This window comes from Microtus oregoni, unplaced genomic scaffold (genome assembly GCF_018167655.1).
Source record: "Microtus oregoni isolate MIOR12 unplaced genomic scaffold, Mior012 000038F_ref0000394, whole genome shotgun sequence".
Lineage (NCBI taxonomy): Eukaryota > Metazoa > Chordata > Mammalia > Rodentia > Cricetidae > Microtus > Microtus oregoni.
This window is the reverse complement of record NW_024543097.1, coordinates 22,654,118-22,667,348: the sequence shown is the minus strand read 5'-3', so window position 1 is coordinate 22,667,348 and position 13,231 is coordinate 22,654,118. Positions and strand designations below refer to the sequence as shown.

The 13,231-nt window shown below is 48.4% G+C and overlaps 2 protein-coding genes across 3 annotated transcripts in view; one reads left to right on the top strand and one right to left on the bottom strand.

Annotated features, from left to right (window-relative positions):
* LOC121433440 (anoctamin-7-like) overlaps positions 1 to 3,281 on the top strand; it is a 29,466-nt gene extending 26,185 nt beyond the window's left edge. Inside the window, exons 21-23 of the mRNA XM_041631856.1 lie at positions 942 to 1,032; positions 1,394 to 1,513; positions 1,688 to 3,281. Of these exons, the coding sequence (XP_041487790.1) occupies positions 942 to 1,032; positions 1,394 to 1,513; positions 1,688 to 1,765 (289 nt within the window). The 3' untranslated portion in view covers positions 1,766 to 3,281. The remainder of the gene's footprint in view (positions 1 to 941; positions 1,033 to 1,393; positions 1,514 to 1,687) is intronic.
* Positions 3,282 to 6,359: 3,078 nt separating this feature from the next.
* Positions 6,360 to 13,231, bottom strand: part of LOC121433404 (vigilin) — a 77,023-nt gene continuing 70,151 nt past the window's right edge. For both annotated transcript variants that reach the window (XM_041631776.1, XM_041631775.1), the window contains exons 22-28: positions 12,918 to 13,022; positions 12,553 to 12,687; positions 11,044 to 11,187; positions 7,912 to 8,097; positions 7,328 to 7,444; positions 6,988 to 7,116; positions 6,360 to 6,855 (exon numbers count right to left, since the gene is read on the bottom strand). In XM_041631776.1, coding sequence (XP_041487710.1) covers positions 6,769 to 6,855; positions 6,988 to 7,116; positions 7,328 to 7,444; positions 7,912 to 8,097; positions 11,044 to 11,187; positions 12,553 to 12,687; positions 12,918 to 13,022 — 903 coding nt within the window. In that variant the 3' untranslated portion in view covers positions 6,360 to 6,768. The remainder of the gene's footprint in view (positions 6,856 to 6,987; positions 7,117 to 7,327; positions 7,445 to 7,911; positions 8,098 to 11,043; positions 11,188 to 12,552; positions 12,688 to 12,917; positions 13,023 to 13,231) is intronic.

The window sequence follows — 13,231 nt, the reverse complement described above, 5'->3', positions numbered from 1 at the left end:
TGAACCATCTTCCCAGCCCCCTTGAAGTACATCTTTTAAGTAGTTTCTTCAGGAAGGATGTGTGAAGGGTAGGTAGGCAGGTTCAGGCTTTTGTTGTTATTTATCTGAGACAGAGTTTTGGTATTTAGCTCCTGATTGCCCTGGAATTCACTATGCAGACCAGGGTAGCTTCAAACTTGCAGTGATCCTCCAGCCTCAGCTTCACGAGTGCTGGGATTACAGGCATGTGCTACCATGACTGATCAGTTCTTTATGGTTTTTAAATTTTTTTTTTGAGCTGAGGATAACCCACCTGCTAGGCAAGCACTCTACCACTGAGCAAGATCCCCAATCTCAAAATATACTTTTATGTGTGTGTTTTCCTGTGTACAACATGAGTACATTGCCCACAGAGAAAGATCAGAACAGGGTATCAGGTTGGGCATAGTGGCAAATGCCTTACTCCCAGCACTTTGGAGGGAGAGGCTGACAGATCTCTGTGAGTTCAAGGCCAGCCTGGTCTACAGGGTGAGTTCCAGGACAGCCAGAGCTACACTACACAGTGAAACACTGTCTCGAAAAAACACTCTGCTCACCAAAAAAAAAAGAAAAAAAAGCCGTGTGGTAAGGGAATAGAGCAGCTGCTGACTTGTCGAGATTACGTCTTCTGGGTGTAAGAAGATAGATATCCTTTGTAGAAGCCTCATTGGGCTGTTACATCTGTTAAAAACATTTGCAGTTTAGCTTTCCTGCCCACCCATTCAGAACCTCACCAGCTGAAGATACTATCCGAGTCCCTGTTTGGGGGTAATTCCTGTTACAAGGACCATTGATAGAAAGCTGGTCTGTGGGCAGCACCAAGGAGGCAGAGAAGGGGAAATGGAAAGGCTGATTCTAAACGGACCATTTGCCAGCTAGAGCTCAACTCAAAAGTGCTACCCTGAGTCTTGTGTCTCCTGCAGGTACCGGGCTTTCAGGGACGATGATGGACACTATTCCCAGACGTACTGGACTCTCCTGGCCATCCGCCTGGCCTTTGTCATCGTGTTTGAGGTATCCAAGATATCTGAAAGTTCTTTCAATGACTCCCATCTTGCTGGCCCCTTACTCGTTTTGTCTAACCTAAGCCTGTGGCATGGGAAAGATCAGTAAGGCCTAAAGAACCCCCATTCTGTTTTCCCAGCCCGTCAAAATTCTATGCATCTTGTTTTCCCTTGCTGGCCTCTGTCCCTGGCTCATACTTTGAGGATCGCAAGGTGCCATGGGGAACTCTGAGGGGCTGTACAGCCTGGTCTCTGTGGTCTAGGCCTCTGTTGGTCCAGCAGTTCCACTCACCTGGGGATCCTGCCTGGTCTCCTGAAGGCTAGTCTGGGCTTTTGTTTTACCAAGGTTGGGGTGGGGCTTCTCCCGCCAGCACGTGGTGTTCTCCATTGGCCGTCTTCTGGATCTCCTAGTTCCTGACATCCCAGAGTCTGTGGAGATCAAGGTGAAGCGGGAATACTACTTAGCTAAGCAGGCCCTGGCTGAGAATGAGGTGAGCACCCGAGCCCTGTCCCTCATGCTCTCTCTGGCTACATGACCAACCATGGGCTTTGGTTTCTGCCTACTCAGTCCTGGCAGCACAGCTACAAAGTGGGTGAAGGACTGAGGGCTTTATTGTCAACATCTGTTCTGTAGTCCACCTGACAACTCACTTTCTTCAAGACAGGCTCTCCTTGGAGCAAGTGGAGTGAAGGATGACCGGCTTCCAAGCTCAGAGTCTGGGCCTTCCAGCCTAGGGTCTTAGAACTGGTAACCTCTCCTCCATCTCTGAAGTCACAGTAGGGGTTACTGGAGGCTGACACACTTACCTGGAAGCCTGCTGAAGATGCACTAGGAGCCAGTTCACTGTGCATGTGTTGCTTGTGTTGGTTAATGAATAAAGAAACCACCTTGGCCTGATAGGGCAGAATTTAGGTAGGTAGAGAAGACTGGACTGAATGCTGGGAGGAAGAAGGGCAGGTAGCCAGTTGTCTCTGTCATTTGTTGCACGTGCTCCTGGCCCCGACTCAACTTATCTCCTATGCTTGGTTTAGAATAACCATGGCCCTTGGCTGCCACAGTCTTTGGCTCACACATACTGCTTGGTTACCACCTCTACTAGATATTCCTAAGGCCACCAAAAGGAGACATCTGTTGGCCTTTAGGAAGCTATCCCCTACTGCCATTCCCAAGTCCCATGAGCCAATGATCTCAAGGCAAAAGGGCTACCTGAAGGGGCTTCTATAGCTCTCATATTTATAGTGCTGGCCATTGTACTCAGAGCACCTGTCCTTCCCTCAGCCACGACTTTCTCTTGTCCCCAATAGGGAGGATCCCTGTTTCCTCTCCCTAAACCAAAGACTAAGGGTCCTCTGTATGCAGTCCTGAATCTTAGTGACCAGGAGGTGGCTTTACTGTTGACATAACCTTCCCTCCCCCACCCCCATCCATTGGCATAACTTCTGTCATTGTCAACTGAGCAGGTTAGACTCTGGGGTCCCTGCCATTCCATGTGATAGTGTAGGGTCAGGTCACCCCTCCAGACCCACCCTCTGCCTTTTCCTCACATGGCCAGTACACATCTCTGCACTTCTGGCTCTCAGCCCTGAAACATCCGAGGCCGCAGCTTACACCTGCTCTTCCTTTCATACCCGACTACCTAAGGCCTCTGGGTTCTCTCTTGTCTTGGCCTCTTTATCCTGACAGATCAAGGCCTCTGCAGTATCTATCCCCTTTGTCTCCTGTGCTTTCCAGTGCTGGGTCAGGGATTCAGCACACAGCAAGCACAGAACGGGGAAGGCTGTGGAATGAAGCCTTACCCCTTATAGTGGAAGCAGGAAAGACAAAACACAGAGAACAGATTTCTGTGATACCTAGTGGGTCTTTCCTATTTTCTCTCCTTTTTGTTACTTTTCAGACTGGGTACAATTTGGGTCGTTTCCTCCTGTTATCTGGGTTAACTGATGGTTAATTGCCAGTTATTTCCTAACTTAGCTGCCCACTCATGATGGGACCCGGGCCTTTCAGTCACACTGGAATAAAGGTCTCAGTCACTCTTACCTGTGCTTATTTCTGTAGGGTTCTCGGCTGCGACAAGAGGGATATACAGTCTTGGAAGGGGCTGGGAAGCACACACACTTGCTTCAAAACTTCCCCAAACCACTCACTCACCCATCCATTGTTAACTCTGGCAACTTCTGGCCTCAGATGTGGCTCTGTGCTCACTCTGCCATTTGCCATGGGTCACAGCTGCCCACTGAACCTTGCATGGCTACTGGACAACCTAGCCAGTTCAATGAATGCATCTACTAGGTAGCCTTACAACACCAACTACATTTACTTGCTTCAAGCTGTTTGTTCTGCTGTTGTAATTTTTAAAATCTATTATTGTGGGTAAATATGGGGATGTATGCCACAGCTCACATGTAGCCATCAGGAAATGACTTTTTGTGGGGCCAGTTCTTCCACTGCGGGTTCCAGAGAATGCCAGGCTTGGGCAGTGTAGTGGTTCAAACGAGAAACGTCCCTGGTAGGCTTTGGCAGCTGAATACTCCATCCCCATTTGGTGATGCTATTTGGGGATGTTTAGGTGTTGCAGCCTTGCCAGAGGAAATTTTATGGCAGAGTAGGCTTTGAGAAAAAGTGTGCCGTTCCAGTTGGTGCTCCTCATATTTCTGGGTAGAGGTGTGAGCTTTCATCCTCCTGCTGTTATGCTGTCTCCAGTATTGTAGACTTTTAAACCTCCTGGAAGCATAAGCCAAAGTAAAGTTTCTTCTGAAGGTTGCCTTGTTTCTTCAGTGACAGTCACTAAGACATGCACCTGCTCAGCCATTGTACTGGTGCCATCTTTTAAGTCAACTTGACCAAACAGAAGGAATTTCACTGAAACCAATGCAAGGTGGCCCACACTTATACATGCCCCTCACCCCATCCAAACAACTACGCCAGGAATGAGTCATGGATTCCCAGTGACTTCCTCTGCACACCAGGGAGAGCCTTATATAGGAGGTGTTTATTGGCTGTTGGGACCTGAAGGTAGACGGGTTGTGGGGTCCTGTTTTTATTTGGAACCGTTTTACTCAGGATGCACGTCTTGGGATGGAGATGCTGGGTTATCAGTCTTCTCAGCAACAGAGGTGCTATGCTAGTTCCCTGCTCTTTAATGGGATCTTCTATCTCAAGGGAACTGGAGTAGCCTTTCCTACCCTTGCTCTGTCTCCACCCCCTTCCTTCTCAGCTTCTACAGTCTCCTGGCAGGACCCTGCCTCCAGGTCAACCTCAACCTGGTGTTGGGAAAGCCTGTCAGGAAATGTCAACAGAAAACCTGAGGATGTTGCGGGTTTTACAAAGATCAAGCTGCTCTCCAAGCAGAGCTGTCTCAGTTAATAGCTCAGGGGAAGCCACAGTCTGGGATGGGTTAAGGTGCAGAACAGGCAAGAGTTCCCTAGGGAAATTCCACTGAATAGGACAGAATTGCCAGAGAATCTAAAATGGATCAAGGAATTACCAGTCACAAGGAGAGAATATATATTTGATAAAATGAGTCTCATCACACTGCATCTGGTTTTGGGTTTTATTTTAGAATTTATAAAATTCCAGTGTCATCCATATTCATGAGCCTTTACACATGTTTGCATATAATTTCCAAATTCCAAAGTTAAGGCCAAGGGATGGATGTAGCTATGGAAACAGGACATGGAAGACATTCAACAACGAGGAAAGGACAATCCCCACCCTGCCTAGGCCCCTCAGCAGCATGGAGGCTACAGAGAGGTGACCCAGGCACAGTCAATTTCATAGACCTTATTAACAATCAGAAAAGGAGTGAGTCTCTCAACAGTGTAGGGTAGGGCTTACGTCTACAGCACTTAGCAATAAATGGAGATGTGCAAAATCCTGTGGTGATCATCTCAACTTTACTTTCTGGGGAAGGAGGAGACTGGATGTTGTAGGATGACTGTGAAGTTGATGAGGGGGCTGGAAGGGCAGGAGGGAAGCAAGGTGTCCCCAGCCTCATGCAGATGGGAGAAGAGACAGCTCCTGGGAAAGGCAGGGACGCCCTCTCCCTGTCTCCCCCGCCTGGCCCAAACTGCCGGCCTACCCAGCAAAGCAGATGTTCTTTCCCATCTGACTATCATTCCTATAATGGGGTACATGTGGGGTTGCTTCATCTACAGGGAACTGAAGTTAGACTTGGAGAAGCAATTCTGGATCCATTTAGGAGTTAAGAGTCTACAGGTAGCCAAGCCTGAGTTAGTAAGTGGAGAGTGAAAGACTTTGGAAAAGGTGTCACAGTAGCAGTGACAACTAGTTCCCAGGAAGGCCATGAGATGGGCACAGGTTGGCTTTTCTAGGAACCCAAGTATCTGGGATAGGACATGTTGCTAGTTGATCAGATGACCTGGAGATAAAAGACCTGTCCTCAGTCTCCATAACACAAAGGGGACACTTCTACTGGGGACCACTTTTCCTGGTCAGGGCTGGGGCCAGTAGTCCAAGTTACCTCTTGCACCTGAGAAAAGGCCTCCCTCAGCTAGCAGCACTCCCTGCACTGGGTCCTTTGTTTTCATTCTGCCTTCCCTTTTAACCCATGCTAAATGACAGCCTCTATTGATGACCCTGCCCTCAAACCTGTCCCTCAGGACTGCATAAAGCATCCAAGTATGCTTGCTAGAGCCTACATGTCAGGCTGGCTGGGAATGAGCACCCTGCTCAGCACCAGCCCCTAAATCATGTGGGCTGAAGGAAAGCACTAGCTTTACCCTTCACTCAATGGCAAGTCCAGAATCACCAGAATGTCTAAATCAAGAGACGAGCCTTGGAGGTGGCACTAGCCCACACATGAGAGTACTACCACACTGGCTGAGGTAGAAAGAAGGCAACTGAACACGAGGTGTCTAGGTGAGGCAAAGAGGCCAAAGGTTGTAGGAAAAGTCGAGCTGTCACTGGGTCAAGCCCCCTCTCCCACCAAAGAGAAGCCAGTCTCTACCTCCCCTTGCCTCCAAAGTCTCAAGTCGTCCCAGTCCACTGTGACAGCCACAGGGAACCCAGGTGACATACACACAGGGTATATACTCCAGCGCATGAGGCTGAAGCTGCAGTAGAAGCCGCTGATGCTTTTGGAACCCAACATGGGTATCATCAGTTCTATCTGAGGACCCAGGCCACCCTCTACCTCTACCCACTCGATCACCAGGACATCTGACCTCTTGCTGCCCCAAACCATGCCTTCCTCCTCTCCTGTAGCCTGTGCTAAGCAGATTTTGACAGCTAAAGGTAGCTGACTGCTTTCCACAAGAGGAAGGTCTGGGTGACAGGTGGCGGGCAGGAGGGAGGTGGGAAAAGGAAGAGGGCAAACGTTTTGGCTTTTATAAAGTCAAGGAAATTTATTTCCTGAGGTCATGACACAGGAAGTCAGCTCCTAGCCGCTGGAGCTCTGGTGTGAAGGTCAGAGTGCTGACTACATGCTGGGTGGACCAGGAAGCTGGAGTCTGTGATCACGAAATGCTCGATTACCTTGCTTAGTGTTTCACACAGTGGCGTGCCTGTCCCAGAGCACAGCATCAGGAGTAGACCCTGAGCCTGCTGGGTGCTGACCAGGCCTGGAGAAGCAGCCACTCAAGGCCAGCCCACCAGGCTTTGCTGCGAGACCTCGGGGAGGGGGAAGAGCATCAACAATTTACGAGGGTCCAGCTGCTGGGTCAGATTGAGACGAACCATCATGTGGCTGGGTTTGGGCAGCAGGCTGGAAAGGTTTCTTTTTGATCATTATCGTTTGGGGCCCCAAGGGAGGGTCTTGGGAGCCACCTGAGCCCCAAAACTGGGAAATTCTTCAGAGCTGCTCATATCAGGAGCCTGTGGGGAGGGAGGACACAGCTTTAGTGCCAGGTGGCTCTCATTGACTCCAGAGTAACTCCACCCATATCCCACTATCCCAGCAGCTTAGCTCTTGTCCTGGGGAACAGGAATACAGAAGTGCCACCTGACCTTCTCACTGCTGTTGGAGGTCCAGGGAGCATCTCGCACCACAAAGCCTTTGGATGGTGCCTTGGATTCTTCATGTGCTGGGGGCTTCATGTAAACCTGCAGCGCCTCACTGTCCACCACATCAGCCAGCTGCATGGCAGAGAATGTGGTGTTGGTCAGCTACAGATAGCCAGCTGACCATTTTGCTAGATACCACAGGGCCACCCACCCACCCACTTGCCCCTGCCCATGCTTGGTTGTCACAGGATTATAGCCAGGCCTCCAACTAATCAAGGGACAGGATGCTTCAGAGCCCAGCCTGGGCTGAGGGCCCCCTAGATCCTGCCTGCACAGGACTCACATATTCCTCCTCTAGGTTGAGGATGTGGTCGATAGCTTCCTCCACATTCTCCGGGAGTCCTGTCACAGTGACGCAATTGGGGTCTGGAGCTCCACTCTGTGGGAAGCGAATGTCCACCTGGAAGAAGCAAATGTCAAAGGGCATTAAAGGGAGGACTCTAGACCAAAGTTCACCATCATACTTCTATTCTTAGTCAGTGAATTCAGGAAAATTTTAGGAAGTCGGGTTTTAGGATTCTTCACTTGAGGCAGTCACATGCATCATCCTGCCGGACCGCCTGGTTTCCTGAGGACAAAAGGCACTGAGTGTGTGCCTGATAGTCCCACCTTGCAGAAGAGCATGGCAGATAGCCTGATGACTCTGCCCTTCTGTGAGCCCTCATTATTGTACTTACCAATGACGTCAGAGTACAACACTGACCTGCAGCTTGCAGGGGCTCTGATCCTAATACCTTAGAACCAAATACCCATTCCCTCCTAGCTCCGTGTGGTCAGTAGTACAGGTAGGAGTATGCAGGTTGCCAGTGCCCTGGGAAGGATGGGCATTCTCAATCTTGTGCTTCAGTTGGCTTTGTCTGGACTCACCTTGAACTCATCCATGATTTTCCGGATGGCTTTGCCTCGGGCACCAATGATGCGGGCATGCACACGGTGGTCCAATGGGACATCCTCAGAAACCATCTGCTCAAGCTCACCCACAATTTTCAAGATAGCGTCACGGGCAGCTTCAGTGTTCTTCTCATACCCTGTGATGGTGATTTGATCCTGAGGCTTAAAAAGGAGAAGTCAGTCAGAGAGGAGAGTGACTCTCCTGGGACGCCCAGGATCAGCAGTGTGCTGCGAGTAGGCTGACCTGAGGAAATGATATACGGCAGGTGTGTGGATGGCGGTTCTTCATCAGACCACACCTTAGGGGAGAGAGTCATTCTCTCAGAATAAGGTCGAAACACATCAGGTGGCTGATGTAAACCACAGGTTAAGGGCTGGAAGGATGACTCTGCAATTAAGATGCTTGCCATACTTGCAGAGGACCATAGTTCTTAGCCAATTCCCAGCACCCATGTCAGGCAGCGCATAAGTGCCTGTGACTTTAGCTCCAGGAGGTCTGATGCCCTCTTCTGGCTTCTGTGGATACCTGTACTCATGAGCCCATACACAAATACACATAATTAAAGCTAAAAATTAAAACTTGGGGCTGGAGCTATGGCTCACTGCTTTCATAGATGGCCTGGGTTTGGTAACCAGCTCCCACAGAGCTACAAACATCACCCACAGCTCCACATCTCTTCTGGTCTCCTTGGGTACTACATACTGGCGAAACATTCATACACCCAAAAACAACCACCCAGAGTTAACATCCATTAAGCACTTATTCCTTCCCAAACCCCCGTAAGGGACAGAAAGGAGGGCTAGTGTGAGGGCTCAGTGGATAAAGGTGCTTGCTACCAAATCTGACAACCTGAGTCTGATCCCCCAAACGAAGATGGTGGAAGGAAAAAAACCACTCCCTCAAGCTGTTCTCTGATCTCCATGTGTGTGCTGTGGGGGTGGGGTGGACACATTTGTATGCACATGTACATACACACATGTACATGTGGGAAATGTAAGAAAAAAAAAATCAAAAAAAGGACAAGGCTAGGAAGGACACCTGATGATGAAGATGGAGAAGTACCAGTAGGTGGCTTCAAGAAAGCAGGCACAAGGCTGGGGACTATTGACAAAGTTCCCAGCTTCTTAACCTGCTTTGGAGGTGTCCAGGACCTTTAGAGTCCTCTCTGCTCACTCAAAACCCACCAGCTCAGGCCTCCAGATTTGAGCAACAGAAGGACATGTGGGAACGAAACAGCAGCAGTGTTTTCATTTCCTGGACAATAGGCCCCAAATAAAAGGACAGAACACAGAGAGACTACACAAGTAACAAATACCTGGAGTTAACATTAGGAGGCAGAAAGATCCAGCCTGGGAGGGAAGCAAGAGATCTAGGAACAAGGGGAGAGGCAGCAGACTAAGAACTTCCTGTCCAGACTAAGGGTAAAGCTAGGCAGCGGATCCAATTAAGGTTCACCCAAAACAGGCATGCCATGGCCATGGTCAGCACACTCCACAGAATCAGTTCTGCAAGTGCAACTCTCACAGGAAAAAGCTGTGGGTTTAAAGAGATTGTGGCTGGTAAGATGGCTCAGTGTGTAAAGGTGCTTGCTGCCAAACCCAGTGAGTTCAATCTTAGAGACCTACATGGTAGAAGGAAACAAACTGACCTCTACACACACCCTATGGCATATGTGTGCCCTATATAAAGAGATGCATCTGCTCTACCCTACTAGGCGCACAGATTAGTTAAGTCAAAATGGTGAATCAACCCCTAAAAATATTAGTAGTTACAGGGAATCTGATGGGAGATTAGGCATGGTGAGGACAACAAACTATATATTTTTTGATGATTTATATATACACATGTATAAAATCCGTTGTCCTCACTATGCCCCCCCCCATTTGGGGACATATATATTTGGAGATATTAATATATATAATAATTATATATTAATATAATATCTCCAAATTGAGGGCTGTAGAGATAACTGAGCTGTTAAGAGCACTGGCTGCTCTTCCAGAGGGCCCTAGTTCAATTCCCAGTATGGACATGGTAGCCAATAATAAGGAAGGACTGAACTCATAGCTGAGGGCAATAAGCAAACTTGGAGGTGAGGTGGAATGGACTGTGTGTCCACCAGGATGGAACCAAGTGAGGAGATGAGTTACCCTTCACATTCTTTTATGTATAACAGGAGGCTGCGCAGAGCTCATCAGGGACCATGGCTAATGGAATGGGGAATGCAGAGAATCTAGATTGGGCTGGCTTTTATCCTTCTGCTTTCAGGTTCAATGGAGCCTGGCCACAAACTCTTGGCACTGGTAGACATAGTGTGCACATATGTAGGCATGATGGCTCAAGGAGGAACCAGCTGGAGGTACAGGGCTTGGCTGTCAGGAGTGCCAAAGTAGGCACAGGGAATTTAGAACTGCTCAGATAATAATCGAGGAAGCACAAAGCTGACAACTACTAGGCCCTGGTTCATAGCTTGAGCTGAAGTCAGAGTCTCACACCGTTGTCCCTCTAACAGATCCACTTGTTTCCCACTTGACAAATCTGCCTAAGTATAACTTCCAAGTCAAGCAGAGCATGGTAGTGCACGCCTTTAATCCCAGCACTCAGGAGGCAGATCCATGTGATTTCAATGCTAGCCTGTTGTTTTAAATCTAAGTCGATAAAGACTTGAAAGTCAGATATTGGGGTGAAAACCTGCTAGATCAGAGAAGCTGAGAAGCAACCAGCTGACCTTCCTTTTTGGCTGGAGACCAGCAAGAGAGCATATCTCCACTCGTCCCAAACCTAAAAGGCCTTAAGAGCCTCTAAGTCCCTCCCTGCTCCTTTCTGTGCCTCTCTCTCCATCTTCCTGAGTGCTCCATACTCTCTACGGCTCCACCCCATGATTCAAGGTTAACTAATTTATTAACAGTCTTGGAGTTTCGCAGTGCTATCAAATATCCCACATAAGCCTATTCTCCATACTGAGTTTCGGGACAGCCAAGGCTACATAGAGACCTGGTCTCAAAAACATCATCTTCAACAAAAACAAAACCCAGGTCAAGGCAAGGGTCAACAAGATTCTACCTGCCCAAGTGTTCTAGCTACAACCTTTTAGATGGTCATCTTACCTGGTTCCCATCATCTTTATCAGGAAACTGGATGTTCACCTCATGTTCTAAGCGGATCTGGGTGATCACTGCACCCTTTCTCCCGATAATTTTGGGATGGTATTTGGGGTCTACAGTGACGCTCAGCTTAAAACTCCTTAAAGCCTACAATGAAGTGAAAATGAGGCAGAGGATAGGGTGGTTGGGGAGGAGGGGGTGGGGGAGGCAGGGAGAGAAAAGGGGATAGGGAGAGAGAGAGCTCATGAGTATGAGCACTTATATTTAAAACTAAGCCACTAGTACTCAGGTACCATTTCCAGCCTGATTTGTTTGTTTTTCAAGGTTGGCCTTGAACTCAGAGATCCAGCCCCTCAGTGATGGAATTACCACTCCTGCCCAGGTCCAGCCTGATCTTTAAAACGTAAGCCAGAGGGGGCTGGAGAGATGGCTCAGCGGTTAAGAGCATTGCCTGCTCTTCCAAAGGTCCTGAGTTCAATTCCCAGCTACCACATGGTGGCTCACAACCATCTGTAATGAGGTCTGGTGCCCTCTTCTGGTCTTCAGGCATACACACAGACAGAACATTGTATACATAATAAATAAATAAATATTAAAAAAAAAATCTGGTGCCCTCTTCTGGTCTGCAGGCATACACACAGACAGAACATTGTATACATAATAAATAAATAAATATTAAAAAAAAACATAAGCCAGAAACTCTAACGAGCAGAGGCCTTTAATTTAACCCTGGGGTCCAGAAGAACTACGTATTGCTTCGTTCCTGCTATAGAACTAGAGATCTTGTTCATGCCTCACCTAGTATATAATTGCTTCTGAAGTTTTATTCTTGCTTTCTGATTTATGAACCAGGGATTTGATGAATCAGTTTGAATGAAATCTTCTAGGTCTTTTAGGGCTGGCATATAGAAGAGGCCAAGACATTTTCTGTTTGGAACCATATTTGGGGGATGGGCTAAAGGATCTCTCACAGGGAATGTTAAATAGCCCACCCTGTGCCAATATTTTGTAAGCCAGCATTGAAAATGGCAGAGAGATCGTTCAGGACCTCCATAGCCCAAGGCTAGAGATGTATCACAGCAGCCATAATGTGCACAAGCCTCTGAGCTGTGCTACCACGGGACTGCCCACACATGTGCACTCACACACAACTCTCCCGACAAAGGGCCAGTTCCCAGAGTGACATTCCACGTTCCCAGACCACGCCCAACTCCCAGCAGCACTCAAAACTCTTTACAGAGCACCCTGCCAGAGGCACAGGCGCGAGCTACTTGTCCCTGAGATGAGGCACTATCTTCTATACTTTCTGTAGAAGCTGATACATCAAAATATTTCTCTTGATTTGGGGAGTAACGGAAACTCTGAGCTTTTAGCCTTTTCATAGCAGGACCACCAGATTCTGACAAAACAGCAGTGACACCTGGCTTGGCCTCCTGCCCTATCGTCTGAAATAGGCTCTGAACTAGACTGTTTCCTACCCCAGCCCAGCCCGGCAGCCTCATTCTGGCTCACCCGATCTTCCTGCTCAGCCTGTAGCTCCTTTACTCGATCCAGTAGCCCCGTCTTAGCCCTGTCCAAATTTGCTGCAAGGCCAGTGATGGCGATGATGTCTGACTGCAGTTCGGGAGCTGGTACATGTATATTCACCTGTCACAACAGAGCCAACGATGTCTAGAGGACCAAGATGGAAAGGGGGTGATGCTCACCTGCCTTGGGGAATTTGAGGGAGACTGGGAGGAAGGACAGTGGTTGACTTAACAAAACAACGGAGGCAGAGCCAATATGAGTTGATGAAAGACAGGAGCACTCAGAGAGCCATGGGTTTTTCTCCAGATAACAGTCCCCACATAGTATAGCACCCAGTAAACATGGTTTACCTCAAACTCATCCATCATCTTGCGGATTCCACTTCCTTTCTGCCCAATGATATAACGGTGAAGATCAAAGGGTACCTCTACCTCAATGGTGACTGGAACCAGTGCCTAGAAGAACAATGGTAGAAATTAGGTAGAAATCATGAGCTTCAGATCAACAGTCTACATAGATCTCAATGCTCAATGAAAAGAAAGGACAGGGAGTACAGTCTAAGGTAATGCTGGCAGAGAGGATTTACTCTTGCACCTATACTTTGGCATTTAGCAGGCCAAGGCCCACTGGGAAGACACAGTATACTAAGGCCCAACTTCTGACA